Source organism: Urocitellus parryii, chromosome 11 (assembly GCF_045843805.1).
Source record: "Urocitellus parryii isolate mUroPar1 chromosome 11, mUroPar1.hap1, whole genome shotgun sequence".
NCBI lineage: Eukaryota > Metazoa > Chordata > Mammalia > Rodentia > Sciuridae > Urocitellus > Urocitellus parryii.
In genome coordinates, this window is record NC_135541.1 from 109,775,941 (window position 1) to 109,796,192 (window position 20,252).

The 20,252-nt window shown below is 45.3% G+C and overlaps 1 protein-coding gene across 2 annotated transcripts; it reads left to right on the forward strand.

Moving 5' to 3' along the window:
* The first annotated feature begins 312 nt into the window (after positions 1–312).
* Tent5c (terminal nucleotidyltransferase 5C) lies at positions 313–19,323 on the forward strand. 2 transcript variants are annotated; one of them, XM_026407301.2, is made up of 2 exons: positions 313–366; positions 18,026–19,323. In XM_026407301.2, the coding sequence occupies exon 2, from the start codon at positions 18,054–18,056 to the stop codon at positions 19,227–19,229; it is 1,176 nt and encodes a 391-aa protein (XP_026263086.1). In that variant the 5' UTR covers positions 313–366; positions 18,026–18,053; the 3' UTR covers positions 19,230–19,323. The 2 variants fall into 2 exon arrangements, with proteins under 2 accessions (XP_026263086.1, XP_026263085.1); XM_026407300.2 differs by lacking the exon at positions 313–366 and adding an exon at positions 1,037–1,116.
* Positions 19,324–20,252: the final 929 nt, after the last annotated feature.

A 20,252-nucleotide genomic window follows, 5' to 3' on the forward strand; every position in this document is an offset into this window, starting at 1 on the left:
ACTAATACCTTTCCAAGTATTTTTTTTTTTTTACTTAATACTTATATAACCCTACAAAGCTGTCTCATTCTTGGTTCCATTCTACAGATAGGAAATGGCAGTATATAAAGAGTTAATGACTTGCCCAAGACCTCACAGATAGTTGAAATGGTGAATGAAGATCTCCACTCAAGTTAGTCTGAATTCGGAATCTGGGCGGTCAACCCCTTGCTACGGAATGAATGGACGATGTCCAGGCCCCGCCTGCATGTTATATAACATACACGACTAAGCCCTGTGGCATTCTGAGCAGGGCAAAAGCTATGGTGGTGGCCAGGATTGGTGATGGGTTCCCTGAGGCTCGTAAGCCCCATTAACTGCACACAGGTGAGTGGCTCCCTGATGCCAAAGAACCACCAACTGCGCGCCTTCCCCAAGACCACTTTTTCACCTCCAGCCAATTTGCTTGGGGAATCATGAAGCTCCCCGGCGCCCAGAAACTCTGCAGTTTTTTTTCCGAACTTCACAGACACGTCGGAGGTAGGCTGAGCGTCTGGCTCGTTCCTTACTTTTGCAGCCAAGGAGCAGCTGTGCGAAAATTCCCAGGTCTGCGAAGGCGCAGAAAAAGCCATGGCGGGAAGGTGAAGGTTTACACGAAAGGCATAGCAGCAGAAAAGAATTAAGAGGACAACAGAAAGAGAAGTGTCCGGTAACCACCAAGTTCAAACCCGGTTAACGCTGCCCCTCTCTATTGCGCCTGCGCGGTGCTACCTCCCTTCCCACCCCGCCCCTTCCCGCCGCCGAAGATTTACTCGTCTCTCGGCAACCATTCAGCCGAGCAGCCAATCAGAGGGCTCCGTCCGCCCTGCCCTGCCGTCAGCGCCCCAGCGGAAGGATCCCGAGGGGCAGGCTCCGCCTCGCCCCGCCACTGGCTCCCTCGGGAGGGCCGGCCTTGGGGCGGGGGCAGGGGCGGGGGCGGCGGGCGGGGGCGTGGTCAGGCAGAATAAGAACGGAGGGGGCGGCGGCTGGACGGCTCACTCGGTGCCACTGCCTGGGGGCTCTAGTGACCGCGCCGCTCCTACGGGGGGCTGCCCAAGCCAAGGACCAGCCTCTGTTGCCTTCTCTTCCACCTCCCAGGTGAGTACACGGTTTCCTCCTCCAAAGGTGCTAGGATGCAGCGGCGGGCTTCGAGGGTCTTTTCCCACCCAACGGTGCTCCAATTTTTGTGGTGCTTGCTGGGAAGCTCCAGGACAGGAGGGGAGGTGCGGACAGGTGCCCAGCTCCTGTACCCTCCTGCTCCCTCGAAGAATGCCCCGTCCTTTACGCACCGCGCTCCCAAGAGCCAGAAAAGCTCCGAGAGAGCGCTAAAACTTTTCCGAGACTGCGCCCCGGGGCTTGGCAAACTTTAGCAAGTTCCTGCTCCAGGAGTCCCGCGGGCTGCGCGCTGGCCCGGCGCAGGCGGAGCGGCTAAGGAGCAAATGATGGGCGCCTTCAGCTCCTTCCTGGCCAAGATCAGACAACGCCCCCTACCACCCTTGGCGTGCTAGCGCTCCCTCGGGCTTGCCTCTGTGTTCCCGCGGACTCGTACGCCTCCTCGGAGCCGTCGGCCGAGAGTGAATTCGAATCCGGCGGTTTTAAGAGGCGCAGTTGGAGACGCAGCGGTCTGGGACTTGCATCTGGCCGGGCAGGGGAGGGGTGCTTCCTAGGCTCGGTTCCAAGGCCTGAGTTTCAAGGAAAGGTCAGAGATCCTTCCTTAAATGTTCTTGGACTCATCCCACTTGAATGTGGACACCGCGAAAGCAGCCAAGGGATCCGAGCGAGTGACTTGGGCACCGCGCGTCTCTCCGAAAGTTCTCGAGAATACGGTGTCTGTGAAACCTGGTTCCTCCCCTTTTGGGAATGAAACTTGCTTACCGCCTAGGCTAAAAGCCATGGCGAGTCAGTTGACTCGGATAGCGGTGCCGACGGTGGCACCGAGGCGCGGCTGTCCCTGGAGGTGTCGCATTCACGAAACCCTTTCGCACAAGTCGCCAGGCAGGAGGAGCCGAGTGGGAGGGGAGTAGGAGGAGGACGAGGAATTTGAAGAGCACAGGTTGGTAGCCTGTGTACCTAAACGGAACACGCCGGCGGGCGAGGAAACCGAAGGGTGCCCTTGTCCAAGAGAGGGAGGACTCCAGGGGCGATGCTTGGCGAGTTTCCCTTGAGAAAGCAAGACATTGCAACTGTTAGAGGTGGACCATTTCAGCCCGCTGGTTGTGCTTTTTTTTTTTTAAATTTTTACTTTTATTTTTATTTTTTTGTGCAGAGGAAGTCTTCTGCAGGGCCCTAATTCCTTGTCTTAAGGGGAACCTGCTTCCTTTTTAATTTTTTAAAATTAGTTATTGATAGACCTTTATTTTATTTATTTGAATGTGGTGCTGATAATCGAGCCCAGTGCTTCACGCATGCTAGGCAAGCGCGCTACCACTGAGCCACAACCCCAGCCCCTTTTATAGTAATTATTATTATTTTTTTAAGATGGAGGTATCACATTCGTACGATGAAGTAGGTAAAGTGCTCTTACAGTAAACTTTTATCAAGACAGTGTATGCAATCCTTTGCATTGTGACAAATATTTGGTAGAAGGATTAGGAGACTGAATCATCCTAGGAAATAAAGTTAGGATTATTAAATCCTTCTAAAAAAGACCCACCGTCTGCCCCAGCTGCCTTGCAGTGGGATGAGGGTGGCCATTGTTGGCCACACCAACCTTTCAACCTGAATAACTCGGCAAGGCAGCAAGCCAGGAAGCAAGCCAGGCTGCGGATAGGGTAGTAGGAGAGCTTACCAAGAATTGTACTGTGCCTTAAATCCCCAGAGGTATTATTGAGGGATTGAGATCTGTCCCTTTAGACCCTGCAGTTGAAGTGGGTGGGGCTTAGCAATGCTGACTTGGCTTTCTGGAAAGCTGTGGGAGCTGGACCAGCATGGGTTCTATTCTTTGACATTCTTGCTTAGGAAAATGGTAAACTTAGTATCTCTGGAGTCAGCTCTTAATTCAGATAAATGAAACCTTGTCTCTTAAAGTAGCCCATAGCTTTAGAGTACATATATTCTCAATAAGTTTTTAGAAAGAAGGTTTGGTATATTGTATATAATTGTTCAGGTAGCTGCAAGGAGTGTCCCATAAAACATCAAAGTTTAAATTTTTGTTTTTTTCCTGCTAGGATACTCCTATATTGTTACCAAACAAAAGTTCATAACTTTTTAAGTTACTTTAGTGTGTTACATAGAACTAACAGCCACACTCTTCATGCTGTTTCTCCTACAATACCTGCCTTGTATCCAGAGATTAAATTCCTGTAACTCTGAAGGAAAGGATTTGGCTCTGGGCCTATTGGTCAGAATTAGTATGACTTAGTCCAGCACCAGGGGCTCTCCCTACTTAATGTCTTCAGACTTAAGCGGCCTCCCCCACCTACCCCTATCTCCCAGTAGTGCACACACTTAGCCCACATCCCCCATTGTTCAAGGCCAGGGCAGATTATGTACATCTTGCACTGCCCATCAGAGAACAGAGAATTCCTCCTACTTCTGAAAGTCCAAGGAACAGCTCAGCAATAAAGATAACTTAAAAGTGGACTGTGGTGCCCTTGTTCTCACAGTACCATTAACCGGACACATTTGATACAAAATTGGAAAACTTTTTTTTTTTTTTCTCCTGCTCCAGTGAGTAGTACCTTGTCTTCATCTTTCCTCTTTGATATGTTGTATTTGTGGATTGAGCCACTAAAGGCCAACTTGAGAGCTCTGAATAGATGTGTTAAATAATTTTGCATTACCAGGAAGCCCCAAACTAGGTGCCTGAGTTAAGTTAAACTTTTGTTGGGGTTTCTTGGTCTCCTATCTGCCTCTGGATGGTATCTGTTATTTTGTGAGCAGGTGTGGATGTTTGGGGGTTAAGAGGGAGCAAGGCAGAGTCTGAGGTACTACTTGGGCTAAGACATTACTCTGAATCGATAAGTTGTGCTCCTTTTTCTCATTGCCACTAAGGTAAATGGCAATATAGAAAAATGCCTTCTAACATCTTGGCGTTTTAACCGTGGTACATTAAATTAGCACAAATCCTATTATGGTGAAGCCAGCTCCTTCAAAGATGTGAGAGTGTGTTTAAAGTTACTTGGACATATCAGTAGAGCTGATTCTTAATAACATTTCCAGGACCTAAGGTTTCTCCAACTTTTTTTTTTTTTTTTTTTTTTTACTACATACATTATAAAGAAGCCTATATTTAGAATGTAAATGGTTTATAAAAGAAGCATCTTTATATAACCTATGTTAGTAAACTTTATGAATTGTTTCGAATTAATAGAATTTGTTCAGCTGGCCCCTGTGGCTCGTTCTAGAACTGTTTGCAGAACTTCTTGGAACAACAGGAAAAAACCAATATGAAGAAATAATTGCTGATGTTAAGCAACTCTCCCAGTAGGATGTTTTTTAGTTCCAGAGCGTTTAAGAGTCTTGGTCACTAAACTGCGTAGAGTGCTCATTTCTTGGATAACAGTGATTGAGTCAGTAAGTAGTTAAGTGCTTCCTGGGTAGCGCCTCATGCCAGGTACTTAGGAGACCAAGGGAACTGTGTATAAAAAAGCCTGGGGAATTGCTCTGGATTCAGGGGAATTGGGTTGGCCTCTTAAAACACTGTTTTTAAGAACTCAGTTTTCTCAGTTTCTCAGCCCCTGGCATGTGGGCTCTGTGCTCAGTAGCAGAGTCCCTTTTGCTTGTTGAGAAGGTGGCCTTACACCCAGGATGCACTCCTTTTGTGTGGATACACATTCTGGTGAAGGTCAGCTGGCATTCCTTGCAAAAATGGAGAGTGGGTTCCCTCCTGGTGGCCAAGGCGCTGAATGCTGCTTTCTGGATTAAAAGCTCCTGACCTCAAATGCAGGGCAAATCTCAGGGTCTTCTTTTAAATGGGGGCCTCAGGGTGCAGCTGCAACTCCTAAGCCACTCCAGTTTGGTGCCCTTAAGCACTTTCCACACTTCCCACCCTCCCAACACCAGCCCCACAGGGCTCGATCAGCCTTTCTCTCTCCATGTCCGCTCAGTTGCTGGTTCTGCTGATTCTTTTATTTTTTGTTTCCCGCTGTCATCACTGACCTGGTTTAGGGGCCTGTAGACAGCAGCTCAGTGAAAGCAACAGTGTGTCGCCTCTGGCCAATTCCGCGTTCGCCTGTACCTGGAATGCCAGCGTAAGAGCTCCTAGGACCTGCTGTTAGCTCTGACATCCCAGACTCCCTCCCAAGGATCTGTCCCTTTCTGACTATTCTTGGCCTCCTTTGCACAAGTCTTCTCAGCGGACCTGTCTTTTTTTTGTGGAGTAAGTACTCAGATACTTGACCAAGTGAATACAACTGCTTTCTCACCATACTTTATTTTAATCCAGCTTTGGGCTCCTTGCACAGGTTTCTGACTGATCTTTGTCCTGTCTTAGAGTCCTCCTGTCCCACACCTCTCCTCTTCAGTACTTCGTAGTTTTTCCTTGCACAGTACTTTCTAGTTTTTAAAATTTAACCTTTAATTGAATGAGTACCCAAAGTCCTATATCTGTCTCCATCTTTACCCTCTGCAAGAGATCTGGAGAAAACCTCCCTTTAAGAGCTAGATCTTGAATCACCCTTGCCATCACCTTGCCAATGTGAACCTTGCTTCATGTTGCCCTAAGCTTCTCTCAACCAGCTTAGCCTTTTCAAGATGGAAGAAGTCACCCTTTGCCTGCCTGGCTGCCCATCCTGCACTCCAAACATAGTTTGCTGAGCCCTGCTCGGCTTGTCACATTTCAGGATGGGCACCAGGACTACTGCTGTGATCTAATCCTGTGTGGTCTTGGGTAGTTCTGTCTTTTACATGGAATAACCACATGGGGCTGCAATAGGAAGATTGAGCAGAAGAAGAGGTGAAGCAGACACTAATTAGGCTCCTGCTATGGCTCTAGGTGCTTACCAAATGTTGCTCAGCTAGACACCAGCTGTGCAGATGGGTCCCATGTTTGGGTCCTTCATCCTCTTTATATTCACCTCCTCTCTGCCTCTCAAGCTGCTTCATTGCGGGGAGACCTGGATTCTGGTCCTGATGGAGTCTTTACTTTTTCAGGCTTCAGTTTCTTGATTACAGTAAAGACAATAGACTGGACCAGGGCTGCCTGATAGAAATGCGGAAGGCACAATTAACTCTTTAGTAGTCATATACAAGAGTAAATATAAGTAAAATTAATTTAAGGTTTATCCCACCATGTCAAATAGAATTATTTTAATATGTAATTTATATAAAATATAAGGGACATATTTAACATTTCCTTTCTTCATACTGAGTTCTTGAAATCCAGTGTGTGTTTTGCACTTGCAAGCACACTTCTGTTTGGACTTGCCCCATTTTAAGTGCTCAAGATCCACACGTGGCTCATGGCTACTGTATTGGATAGTGTTGGTCTGGACCATTTGCAAAAATGTTTCACTCTTGATGGGCACGGTGGTGCCACCTGTAATCCCAGCTGCTTGGGAGGCTAGGAAGGAGGATTGCAGATTCAAAGGCAGCCTCAGCAACTTAGCAAGAGCCTGTCTCAAAATTTAAAAAAAAAAAAGGGGTGGGGTGGGGTGGGGGTGGGGGCTGGGGATGTGGTTCAGTGGTTAAGTGTCCCTGGCTTCAATTCCTGGTACCCCCTCCCCCCCAAAAAAAGTTTCACTCTTACATTCCTTACATTCTGGGTTTACATGTTTGGGAAGCAATAGTTAACCTAAGCTACTGGAAGAAGAGTGGGAACTAGAATATTAGCTCTATAAAGCAGGGATCTTTGTTTCTTATTTATTTTTTAGTTTTAGGTGGACACAATATCTCTATTTTGTTTTTATGTGGTGCTGAGTTTCTTGCTTTCTGAGGTAGCATAAGCTCCTAGGACTCAGGACACAGTAGATATTCAGGTGATTAAAAGAATGAGAGGAGATTCAGTTGATGTTCCAATAATCATTCACCCCAGGAGTCATACTGGATACCAAAGCACAGGATGTTTGAGTCCTAGTCCAGAGCCCTCCTTGTTTTCTTAGATTTCTTAGAGAATAACCATTAGGAAAGAGACTTTCACAGAACAGCACATAAAATCTTTTGAGAATGGTAAAGGATCAGGGCTCAATTTATCAACAACTCAATTTTACCAAGAGTCTACTGACAATTAAAATTTGAATGAATATTCAAGAGGGAGTAACTTTTAGGTCAAAGGTATTTATGAGCTATCTAGTGACAACATTGTTAATTAATTACTTGAATAAGGCCTTTTGAATGACAGTCACCCCAGGGAACTATATTCATGGGTTGTACGCCTCCACAGATATAGGGATACCAAAGATGAAGTTATTTGACCACCTTATGTGTCATGGGTACAGATAGGTACCTCATATGTGTTCTTGCTCCTTCACTTTAATCCCACCCTAATTTCTATTACCTAGCACTATTTTAATGTCAGAGGGTCAATATTTCACTCAGGCTGCTGCCATGGGCAGTACATAGAAATCAAATATCTGCTACTCTCAAACCCCTCATGCAACAAAACTGAACGGACTGTTTGTGTAATTAGCATCTGCAATGAAACCAAGGCCAGCTCACGCTTAGATATTTGTGAATGCATTTCTATGTGTGTCTGACTGTGATAAGTGCTACATTTGAGGATCTAAGCATTGCTTGTCCCTTTCCTGATAAAGCCCAGGGAGGCTGCTTAGTGACTGGACAGAACTTTTAGCTGACTGAAGTCTTTGTGTTGAACAACTGACAACCATTCAAAGTTCTAAGCTGGAGAGTTAGATGGTAAAAAAAAAAAAAAAAGCCTGTGGAAGCAACCTCTGATAAACCCTGAAGGCTGTTAGCTCTCACACCCTGTGGATTATGACTTGGTCATCGGTGCAGTAAACAGTCTCTAGGAACCTCCTATTTTTCTCAGTCTAGTCCATCTCTGAAATAAAAAGGCCAGATCTGAGGAGCTCTTCAAATGAATTCAGACCAGTAACATCTCTGATTGAGAAATGTTGGGTAGTGCCAGGCATGGTGGTGCATGCCTGGGATTCTAGAGACTCAAGAGGCTGAGGCAGGAGGCTCGCAGGTTCAAAGCCAGACTCAGCAACTTAGTGAGTCAGTCTCTCTCTCTCTCTCTCTCATACACACACACACACACACACACACACACACACACACACACACACATATATATATATACATATGGCACTTTGGATGTTGCTCAGTGCTTAAGTGCTCTTTAGTTCAATCCCTGGTCCAAAAAAAAAAAAAAAAAAAAGAAAGAAAATAAATGTTGGGGAGTACCAGATAGCAGCAAAGGTTATTTCCTGTTCAATTTGTATATGGGAGGGAAAAAAATAAGATGCCTGTGTTCTGACCTTGTTGCTATTTACATTTGCAACAGCTTTAAGATGTCCCTTTCAGTATTTGCACTTCTGAAACATCCCCGTTGGACTATCTGGGCCAGTGTTTTGATTCTGCTTTGTGCTATTTTGCAGCCCCAGCATTAGTTCTTCCAGCGTTATCTCTCCGCCCACACTTGCTTAGGCATCCTATTTTGAAAGTGGTGAAGACAGTTTCTGTTTGGAGTCGTCTTTGGGTGGTGTCTATGGACAGCCCCGTCACTGATAACCATGCAGAGTAGGTGTGGGCATCAGTGGGAAGTGAGACTCTGTGAAGGTTCCCCAGACTCGGAAGGTCCAGGGCAGAGCTAGCGAGGCAGCACACCCTGCCTTGGTTTCAGTCCAGGACTCTGCCGTGGGAATCTAACCAATTCTTTCTGACTCTAGTAAACATCAGGGTGAAGTGACTGGGAGTCTGCTGATAACCCTGAGAAAATAGACTGAGGCCTCCAGCTGAATGGGATGGAGCTGAGAGGGAGAAGAGACCATCTGGGAGGCTCTGTATGTCACCAGCTTAGAAATGTTTTCTCTGGGCACAGCTTTGTGGCATGGGCATGAGCTGAGGGAGAGTGGGTTGTGGGTATTTGAATGGGACAATCGTAAAAATAACCTCTGGAGGAAAAATTAACATAGAATATATTCTATTGTCTTTTTCAAAAATAAAACAACGTTTTATGTGGTTCTATTGCTTTGGACCATCTGTCATCCAGAGACTTATTCCATGCACATAAAACACACGTGAGTGCCTCTGTTACCTATAACTTTATTATTATTATTATTATTATTATTATTATTATTATTATTATTATTTTGTACTGGGGATTGAACCCAGGGGCATTTTACCCCCGAGCTACATCCACATCCCTTTTTATTTTGAGGCAGAGTCTCATTAAATTGCTTTAAGCTGGCCTTGAATCTGTGATCCTCCTGCCTTGGCATCCTCAGTTACTGGGATTATAGGCATGCGCCACTGCACCCAGCTATCTGTAACTTTTTAGGGTGTTTGGGGGCTGTGGAGGAATCTCTGGCATGTGACCCCCACCTCTCTAATAGTGGGGCCAGGCCTGACCAAGGGGCTGGCTGCAGGTGGACAAAAGGTGTCCTCTGCCTGCCCTGGTCCTTGATCATTTCTGCTCTTCACCTCCAAAGAATTCGAGGAATAGGGAAGATTTCTCTTCTGAACACTGCATACATATTCACCCGAGTTTTTCTCCTTTTTGCCAATTTACCTGCCGTTGTATATGTGAAGTAGTGTGTCCTGATGTCGGTGGTCATCCAAGTGTATGACCTTTCTCTCCTGAGAAAGAATCAGCCTGTCAAACTGTAAGCAGGTGGGGAAAGTGACAGGTGTCCCTTCCCAGGTTTGGCATTTTCAAGTTTGTCTGTCCAGGGCTGTTTCTGACTTCAGTGTTGTCCCAGCAATCCTTCCTGGGCCATCCTTAGAGTCCTGTGAGTCCCTGCAAATTTACCTCCCTCTTCTCTGTAGCTCCCCTTGAGTTACCAGGCTCTTTGATCTAACAGAGTTACCCTCTGGTCTGCAGGGAGTGTCCTGTTCTGTTGCTTTATCATCAGATCAACACTCCTGATCTTCCAGCCACCAGAGCGAATCCCAGGAGCCATTCCTTTATTCTGTGAACAAAGCATGTACCTTAGGTATCAGAATCAGAATCATTCCATTCCTAAAAACCTCTCTATTGTGCCAGGAATTTTTTTTTTTCCTCTCAGTGCTTCTCAGGCAAGCTGACCAACTGACTCCTTCCACTTTGGGCTTCTCTCTCTTGTGGGCTTGCTTTCTCAAAAATCATTCCCGCCCTGCAACCCAGCCAGCATTGTGGAGTTCCCTTAAAAGTTGGGAGGCCTTCATCTTGCAGCCATTGTTCCTTTAAAACAAACATTACCATTAACAAGTAGCAGGTCTGTCCTTAATTTCAATTCTGATGGCTCCAAGCAGGCTAGATATAACCCCAGATCTGTGAGACTGCCAGTTTCTGTTCTGAGGGCTGTTAGATACTTCACTTCCAAGTGCTTCCCTGCCTGTAGCACCTGCTCCCGCCCCACTCCACTCAGGACAGCTTAGCCTATCTAGCAAACTTCTGCCCTACCATCTTATTAAATCATCTTCCTATTTTACTTCTGTTTATTTCCATCTCCTTCTACGAATGCCTGAGCAACCAGCTCTTCTGAAAATCCTCCCTCCTCTCTGAATATATACCTGCCAAAGCTGACGACCTTCTAGCAGCCTCAAATCCTATCTCTGCCATTTACCAGCCGTGCGTCCTGGGCAGTTCACAATTTGCCTATCTTCTTTGTTCCCAGTTTCCTCATCTGTCAAGGAAGGGATAATGACTTTTCCTTTACTGAACTTCTGTAGAAACAAAATGGACTGATCTAGATCGAGTCCTGACAGCACTGTCTCACTGTGTACCTGGAATGCTATCAAATACAGCTTAGTGGCCGGACATTAAATCTCACTTGGGTGTCCCCTGGCATGGCTTCCGCTATGCAAAGCACCTCTGGAGGGCCCTGCCTTTGCCAGTACCTGATGGGGAGCTTCTGGGGAAGTGGTAAAATTTACCCTGTGAGAAAGGATGTGGGCAGAACTAGAAGATGTTTATATTATGAAACAACCAATACGTAGCCCTATTGAGAAGTGGGATGTCTCAGACACCACTGCCCACAAGTTATCTCCCCTGGGGTCTCTCTGAGGGCCACCTCTAAACCACCAGGGTGTTCCTTGCTTCACTAGAATCTGCACAAAAGCAAGGAACGGAGGGCGGCTGACTCAAGCTTGGCTGTCTTCCACGTGGGCAGTGGAGGTAGGAATGGTGAAGTACCACAGTCCTAGTTCACAGAAGTTTGCTTTTTCTTGTTTTGATTCGGGTCCAATAAGATCTTTGTTCTACAAAAGACTGCTTTAGTAGTGGCAAGAACTGGTCCTCCAGTGCACATGAGGGTTTGTGATGTTCTCACTAGCCTCTCCCCACCTCCCACCCACCATGGCACCAGGGCTTGGTAGAGGGAGTCACCATTTTCAAGAGTGGTCTGGAGCCGAGGACCTGGAGTCAATACACTCTGTCTCTTCTGAACCTTATCAATTTGTTCAAAAGGAACAGTTGTAGCTTCCTCATACTCACTCCTTTTGGGGATTAAATGAGAATCCATGTGAAGTGGCTCATTCAGTAGTTTGCTTTCCTACACCCCTCTACATGCTTCATTTTATAAGTGAATAAGAAATAGGCCTGGGCACACCTATAATCCTGGTGGCTCAGGAGACAGAGGCAGGAGGATCAGGAGTTAGTTCAAAGCCAGCCTTAGCAACTTAGTGAGGCCCCTAAGCAACTCAGTGAGACCCTGTCTGAATAAAATACAAAAAAGGGCTGGGGTTGTGGCTCAGTGGTTGAGGGCCCCTGAGTTCAATCCCTAGTCCAAAAAAAAAAAAAAAAAAAAAAGAAGAAGAAGTAGAAATAGAAATAGGCCTGGAGATGTACCACCCATTCTCTAAGGAAAGTCACTAAGGAAAGTCAAGCAAGGTTATGATGAAGTCCATTGCCAACCATTCTTTCTTCTGCTTAAATTCTCTAGCTTTTTATATGCAACGAAATAATCTTTTGTTGCCCAAAGCATCTTCTGTTGCACATGGGGAGAGGAATCTGTGTCGAAGAGGTGGGGGAAGACCCACAGGCACCTGAGTCCCTCTGGGCCAGGAGTCAGGGCTGGCAGGTGTCCTTGTTCTACACACAGATGTTCCTTACACTGGAGTCTGTGTCCAGGCTTAGTCCACTGCCCATGGATGGCTCCTGCCCTGATCTAGGAAGATCCACATTTTTGAGGTCATATCCAGAATAGTGAAAGGAAATTTTGTTACCAAAGGAATGTTGAAATGTGTGTGTGTGTTTCTTTTTAAACCTGCAGTAGGGGCAGAAGCAGAGGGTGCTGCGCAGTTGCCTCTGGGCTACATGGAGGGCTTCAGTACCTTAGAGCCTCCACTTAAGCCTCAGTTTCCCTGAACTTTGGACAATCACTTCTATAGCTTTCACGTTAAATATGACAGACTTAAATATTCCATCTTTAACTGCGTAGGTGTGTCTCCACATGTGCCCAGACCCTTTGTATGATTTCCATGTCTAATGCCAGGCACAGAAGAGAGGAATCAATGTCAGCAGTAGTCTTATCTCCAACTGGTGCATCTGCCTGTCACTCATGCCCACCTGAGTCCCCTTGCGACTTTGTAGTCTCTGTCACCCTTGTTTCTGGAGTTAATTGGCGGTCCAAGGATCTACATAAGCTATGTTGCAGAATAGAAATAGCTTTTCTCCCCTACTGAGGCACAAAACATAGGCTTTTAGATCAACCTGCCTTGCACAGCTCTGTCCCAAGCAGTAGGAAATATTAAGTTTGACGTCCGCCTTGTGCTCGGGGAGCTTAGTTTAACCTTCTGGCCTAGTTTTTCTCTTCCTGTCCACTTTTGCTGCTCTTTCTGCAAACCTGTTTTCTTCTGATGTGTGTGTATTCTGCATTTCTGCTACAGCCAGATAACAGGGAACCCAAGGGTTCCTAAGATAGTTGTTCATCAGGAGTCAAAACCTTGCAGAAGATTAACTAGCATGAACGGAGTAGGCAGCTGGTTGTTCTAGCTTCTCTGAAGTACCTGGATTTGCAAAATCAATGACAAGTGTGGTTTCCACCTTTGCCAACTTCTGTGCAAAACCACAGCGGATCTTCATCTGAAATACTGGTCTGAATTTATTAGACTTTAAATTAATTTGTTTTTCTAGCCACTATTTTGTTCAGTTCTGCTAACTGGGATTGGCCTTTAACCAGGGCCTTTCAGGAGTTGGGAATGTGTGTTTCATGTGATTCTTTTATGTGGGGATTATATCAATGTTGATTTAAAGTGGATAATTAAAACTAAAACTGTTCAACGAAGCTCCAGCGTGTATTATATAAGCACTAAGGGCCTTATAACTTGGATTTTATTTTTGTAAGACCAGTGTTTGTCTAAGTAATTTGAAAATGTACTTGTGGTATTTGAAATCATTGGGTTGAGTGGAAATGAAGAATTTCTCTTTAATAGATACAAAGTGCTTATTTTAGGGTTTTTCTAAGGAATTAAGATTTTAATATGAACCTGGTCTAAACTCATTTCTTCAATTGGTTCAGCTTCTCTATGCCTAAATTACAATAAATTGAGAGAATTAAAAACTAGACCATGACTTGGCCATTGTCCATATGCCACACTGTGCTTTTGTATGGACTCCTTTTTTTCCCCCCCAAAAAAAAGTTAACTCCATTATTCACCATGTATGGGAGAAGTTGGCATGGAAGATGCCAACTACCGGCACCTTGGATTCCTGGAAAGTATTTATTGTATTTATTAAAGTTCTTGCAAATGTAGCCAGTCATCCACATAACAATATCACAAGGGGAGTTATAATATGTTTGAAGTAAGAATAGCAGTTCTGTGAAAGTGGAAGGCATCATTGGATAATGTAGAAGGGTTAGACGAGAGGGCTTACTCATTATGTTGAGTTTTGGTTTTTTGAAAAAATAAACAATGGATACTTTTTTAAAGTATTTTTTTTTAAACTTGACTGAAAGACCTTCCAGAGGAAAAATAGTCCCTATTCTTGCCACACCTGTGGAGATCAACATTTCTGGGCTGGCAGGAGAGCTTCCAAGTGTGACTTTTGGTCCATGGATATGGGAATAGTGGGGATAGGCTGGGGACTGAATAAATGAAATAAGGTAGAAATGGCTAGAAGGGAAATTTTTGGAATTTCCCTTCTGATATTTTAATTTTTCATCATATAGGCTCCAAATTCAAAGGGTACAAAATAATTTTTTTTCCTCTATCTCCCAAACTATTGGTGGCATTTCATGTAGACTGAGTTTATATCTTTGCAGAGATTTTATGTGCTTGTATAAGCACAAACTTGTGCACATACTTGTACTTGCTTTTCTATTCATGAGCCTTGAGTGTTTCACGTTCGTGGAGATAGAGCAGCTACTATTCTTTTGAACAATGCACATGTTTGTTTACAGTGGTGCGTGTGCATCAAATCATTTAACCATCTTTTATTGATGAATAACTTGCAGCTTTCTAAATAATTCTCCAGTGAATATCTCTGTGCATACTTGCAAGCATACTCAGAGGATAGAGTTCAAAGTAGTCTTAGTTGATGTAGAATTGCTTCATCAAAGAGTATGTCCACTGAAGTTTCGCATTCTTTCCAGAGAACCTCTGGGCAGTAGGCTGGAGGTGTCTGCTTTCCCACATGTCAGACTTAATGATCTTTGCCAATATGATAGATGAAAATGATAATTAGGGTTTTAGTTTACCCATACCTTAAGTAAGGTTGAAGATACTATGTGTTTGAGTCACTGTTCATGTTCTTTGTCCCTCATCTGTTGGATTCCAGTATTTCTCACATGTAGGAGTTTCTGAGGAAATGAATATTTTGCCTAACTTTAAAAATATTTTCCTAGACATGTTATCTAGCTTCTTTATGGTGTTTTTTACCGTCAGGACACTTATTTTTTATATTGTCAAATCTATCAGTTTTTGTGGCTTTTAGATTTTATTTGCCAATTTAGAAAGGACTGCCAACTCTGTGAATGCATATGTAGGTCTATGTGTTTTTATTTCCCCAGTACTCTCAGAACTTCATCCTTTTATACCTAAGTCTTTGATTTAACCATCTGTATCCTCGTTTGGCTTGAGAGAGGGAGTCACCTTTATTTTTTCTCGTTTAACTTTAGATGACCCATTCAGATATCTGGGGATTTGTTTTTCCTTCCCTGTTTTGAAATACCTCCTTCATGTTATTTTCAACCTCCTCCTGTATTTGATTTTATGTCTAGATTTTTAAAGTTCTGTCCTAACAACTTCTCTTTTTGTGCTGATAACATGCGGTGTGGTCATTCTGGCCTTAGGATGCCTCTTACAGGCCAGTAGTATACATGTTTCCTAACTTTTTCCTGGCTATTATTGTCCCTCTTCTCATTTGAACCTTGCAAAATCTCAGTCTCAAAACAGATCCTGACTTTGAATTTACTAAAACGTCACAGATTTTTAAATATATGAAAATTACACATGTTCCTTTTACCCCTAAAGAGAGTTTTAGGTTTTAGATCCTCTCTGGTCTCAGATGCTCTCCTCTCAGTTTGAGAACATGTTCTAGAACAAGTTCTGACTTTAGCCCTACATGACCTCTTTATTTTTTTTTTAACAATATCTTTTAAAAAAGATATGAGTCAAAAGTCATTCCTAAAATTCTCTGCAAAATTACCAAGGTTCTTCCTAAAGGTTTTCTTCAATTGTTAAGTGATAGTATTGTAGTTTCTCAGCCATATGATACCTGCAGTACACCTCTCATACCTGTAGGATACATGTGAACGTCCAACACCCAACAAGATAACAGTGTAAAGCAGGCAGTATTTCTGTAGTGCCAACACATGTCACCAAATCATGGAGAGTCTAGCTGTGTCTCAAACCAAGGCCTGAACCCTGCCTTCGTGTAAGCATTTGACTCATTTGAGGCACAGGCGTGTTGCATGCTATCATAAAAGGGCCACAACTGAGTATACAGAGAACACGGAGAAAAGAGAACACAACTATCCCAAATCTAGCTTGAAACCAAGTTCCAGCCGTACTAGCCGTTAAGTATTCTATCACAGACTTTGCTTGGTACCTCTAACTTAGTAGCGCCTTGGTAGGAGGATCTGAATAGCCTGGAGCTTTATAAAGCTGTTCAAAGAAGCTGGAGGTAAACTTGTATCTTCTTGGCATCAAACTTGTTCTTCTGTCTCAAGCAAGAACCCTCTAGGGTCTGCCTGGAGCCTGCTCTGCTCTTGTGGTCAAGCTCCCCATTATCAGCTCAGTGGATTCCTTATCCCTTAACTCAGATCCTAAAGGGCCACCATGATCTGGCCTGAAGAGTGGCTCGTGGGGCCACTGGACACTTGCCATTTCTAGCTGCGGCGAGCTGCTTTCCGTCCTCGGCCCCAGCTGGAAGCTCATTTGCCTTCCTTGTTGGCTTGTGTCCCGTCCCTGGAAATGAACTCTCTTGTGGCCTTCCTGTTCACCCCGGTCAAGGGACATTCTCTCTTCTGCCTTCATGTTACATTTACTTCATGATAGGGGGAGTTCCTGGGGGCTCTCCTCTGTGTGCCTGGCAGTGCATGGACACTGAGTGACAACCCTGGGGAATCCCTGGCACCTGGGCAAGGCCAGAAATCCATGTTGGAACCAGGAGGATGCCCGCCGATGCACATTCAAAAGCAGCAGCTTCCAGATAGTGAAACTGCCCTGGGGTGGATTTTGTGTGTGTGTGTGTGGGGGGGAGTCAGAAAGAGCAGGGTGGGAAAGCTATTCTTGGGAAATCTGAGGATAGCCCTGGGACACCCTCTGTTTCAGCTTTTTTCCTCATCTAGCTAACCACCTCCTCACAGGAGTCCACAGGCTCTCTGGCTTTTTAACCCATGCGTGTTTGTTTCTGTATATCAGGATTGTATACATTAGGATTTCCAGGGACCTGTCATGGGTGTCTCCTTTCTTTGCAAAGTGCGACACAGTTGAAAATTACTTTGGAAACTTTGTGGTTCTGGCAAGTGCCGTGTGAGAAGCGATGTTTTCCTCACATTACTCAGTGATAATACTTTGTTCTTTTCGCAGAGTTTCAAGGTGCTCTTTTTCAAAATACAGTTGAATGATCCCACTGCCCAGAGGGTGTTTGCCATGTCCCATGCTGAGCATCCTTAGGGGAAGGATATGGTTTCCAGTACGTAGTTGACCTCTGACTGACCAGAAATTTTGCCCTTGAAAGGACTCCTCAGATCTGTCCTGGATGACGGAAGAATTTGTTATAGGACAGGCTGCTCCCTTAAGTGAAAGGAACATGGGAATCTTGCTAAGGAAGTGTGCTTTGTTGTAGCAGAGAATGGTCAGACTCCCACTTTTTGGTGAGGTTGTAATCCAGAGTTGAGACTGTTGTCTTTTCATGGGGTGAAGACTCTATGCATGTGGGCGTGTGTGTGTGTGTGTGTGTGTGTGTTTGTTTGTTTGTGTGTTCTGTGTGGGTGTTCTGTACAGTTTATATATCAACCAGTTCAAGATGTGGTTAGGAACCCAAAGCAAGAGAGATAACTTTCACAGAAACCAGGGAAAATTAGCCAAACATGCACTTTTTTTTTTTTTTTTTTTTTTTTTTTTTGTCTTACAGGCTCCTTATTGAAGACTGTTGTGTTTTGTTTACTTGGGTTTACTCAGTTTGTCTGAGCTTTTCTTCACACAAACCTAGCACCTCCCACCCCCACACAGACAAAACTAGCAAAACAGCAGCAGCAAAACTAGAAACCCACACCAGACAAGGTGATGGCATCGTGCAGATTGGTATAGGATGGAGTCTGTGCATTTGTCCTCATTCCGTGTAGGTACCATTCTTGACATATTTTTAAATTCATTTCATCCCAGTGGCTCACAGCCACAGAGTCGGGTGCGATCCATCGCAGTGTCAGAGGAGAATGTGAATCGGTATCTGTGAGCGCTTTGAGATGCTCTGCCGTGTTAAGGTGAATCCTAACTGTTTCTCACCCCTCGCTTTCAGCTTCCCCGGCCAGAACATCCCCCCCACGATGGCCGAGGACAGCAGCAGTACCAGGGAGTGCGTGTCCTTCAGCGTGCTGAACTGGGATCAGGTCAGCCGGCTGCACGAGGTCCTGACTGAGGTCGTGCCCATCCACGGACGAGGCAACTTTCCGACCTTGGAGATAACCCTCAAGGACATCGTCCAGACCGTCCGCAGCCGGCTGGAGGAGGCAGGCATCAAAGTGCAGGACGTCCGGCTGAACGGCTCTGCCGCTGGACACGTCTTGGTCAAGGACAACGGCTTGGGTTGCAAAGACCTGGACCTGATCTTCCACGTGGCTCTCCCCACCGAGGCAGAATTTCAGCTGGTCAGAGACGTGGTCCTGTGTTCCCTCCTGAACTTCCTGCCCGAGGGCGTGAACAAGCTCAAGATCAGCCCCGTCACCCTCAAGGAGGCCTATGTGCAGAAGCTGGTGAAGGTCTGCACGGACACAGACCGCTGGAGCCTGATTTCCCTCTCCAACAAGAACGGGAGGAACGTGGAGCTCAAGTTTGTCGACTCCATCCGGCGTCAGTTTGAGTTCAGTGTGGACTCTTTCCAAATCATCCTGGATTCTTTGCTTTTCTTCTACGATTGCTCCAGTAACCCCATCTCTGAGCACTTCCACCCCACCGTGATCGGGGAGAGCGTGTACGGGGACTTTGAGGAAGCCTTCGACCATCTGCAGAACAGACTGATCGCCACCAAGAACCCAGAAGAAATCCGAGGCGGGGGACTTCTGAAGTACAGCAACCTTCTCGTGCGGGACTTCAGGCCCACGGACCAGGAGGAGATCAAAACTCTGGAGCGTTACATGTGCTCCAGGTTTTTCATTGACTTCCCGGACATCCTCGAACAGCAAAGGAAGTTGGAGACCTACCTTCAAAACCACTTCGCCGAAGAAGAGAGAAGCAAGTACGACTACCTCATGATCCTTCGCAGGGTGGTGAACGAGAGCACCGTGTGCCTCATGGGCCACGAACGCAGGCAGACCCTGAACCTCATCTCTCTCCTGGCCTTGCGCGTGCTGGCAGAACAGAACATCATCCCCAACGCCACCAACGTCACCTGTTACTACCAGCCAGCTCCTTACGTCAGCGATGGCAACTTCAACAACTACTACATCGCCCATCCTCCAGTCACCTACAGCCAGCCTTACCCTACCTGGCTGCCCTGTAACTAACCTTGAGACCTGAGGGTTCCCGCCGTGGGAACCCCGTAGGGCCAGGGCTCTCAGGTAGGGGAGCCTCCTCCTAGATGTAGGTGTTTGGCTTTTTAAAGGGGAACTCAGCTCTGATTCTGCTTTTTTTTTTTTTTTTTTTTCCTTTGTGTACCCATTGGAATGGGTCCGCAGTAGATCATGAGCCAACCCTAAAAAAAAAAAAAAAAAAAAAAAGAGACCCATATAACAGTGCCACTTTGGAAAATGCTATAGGAAGTGTGACCTAGCCACATCTTTCCAAGATAGACACTAACATGTCACATCCCAAAGGGTCAGCACATGGGGTTTTGAGCTCTGTGCAATCCTTGGGATTGGGAGTGCTTGGGCAGCAGATGAGAAGTGTCAAGCTGCTGCTTCTCAGCTGAGCCTGGAGGAGGCTCTGTTGGCCCTCACTCGGGATTCTCAGCAGTGACACGAACCTCTGTTGTGCGGATAGTCTCTCCTCTTGTGTCAGTTTTAGTCAGGCAGAAAACGATCAACGTGAGGGTGCTCTTGTGACTCAATTTTTGTTCACAGGACTAAATTGCATATGTCTAGTTCCTGTCAGCAGAGCTGAGAATTTTCTTTCATCAATAAACCAAAGCCAATAGCTGGAGACTTGAGATCTGGTTGGAAGTGGTTTATGGTTTAGATGCTGTGCTATCTTGAGGAATTATGAAATATTGCTGAGAAAAAAAAAAGATGACCTTTTCTTGAAATGTAACTTGAAAACAAAATAAAATGTGGAACATAATGTTAAAGTAGAATTGTGGTGGTGGTGAGGGGGGTGGTGGATTGTAAATAGGAAATGTGAATGTCCTTTTTCTTTTTCTTTTCTTTTCTTTAAGGAATTCTTATTGAATGACACTTTTCGTCCTCAGCTCTCTCGTGGATGACTTTTGTGTTGCTCCTCCTAAGGACGGTCAGTGCTGTTTCTGGACGCGTTGTTGTAACTGATGTAAGGGTTTTCCCATGTTTTAATTGGAAACCCATGTTTTTCTGGAG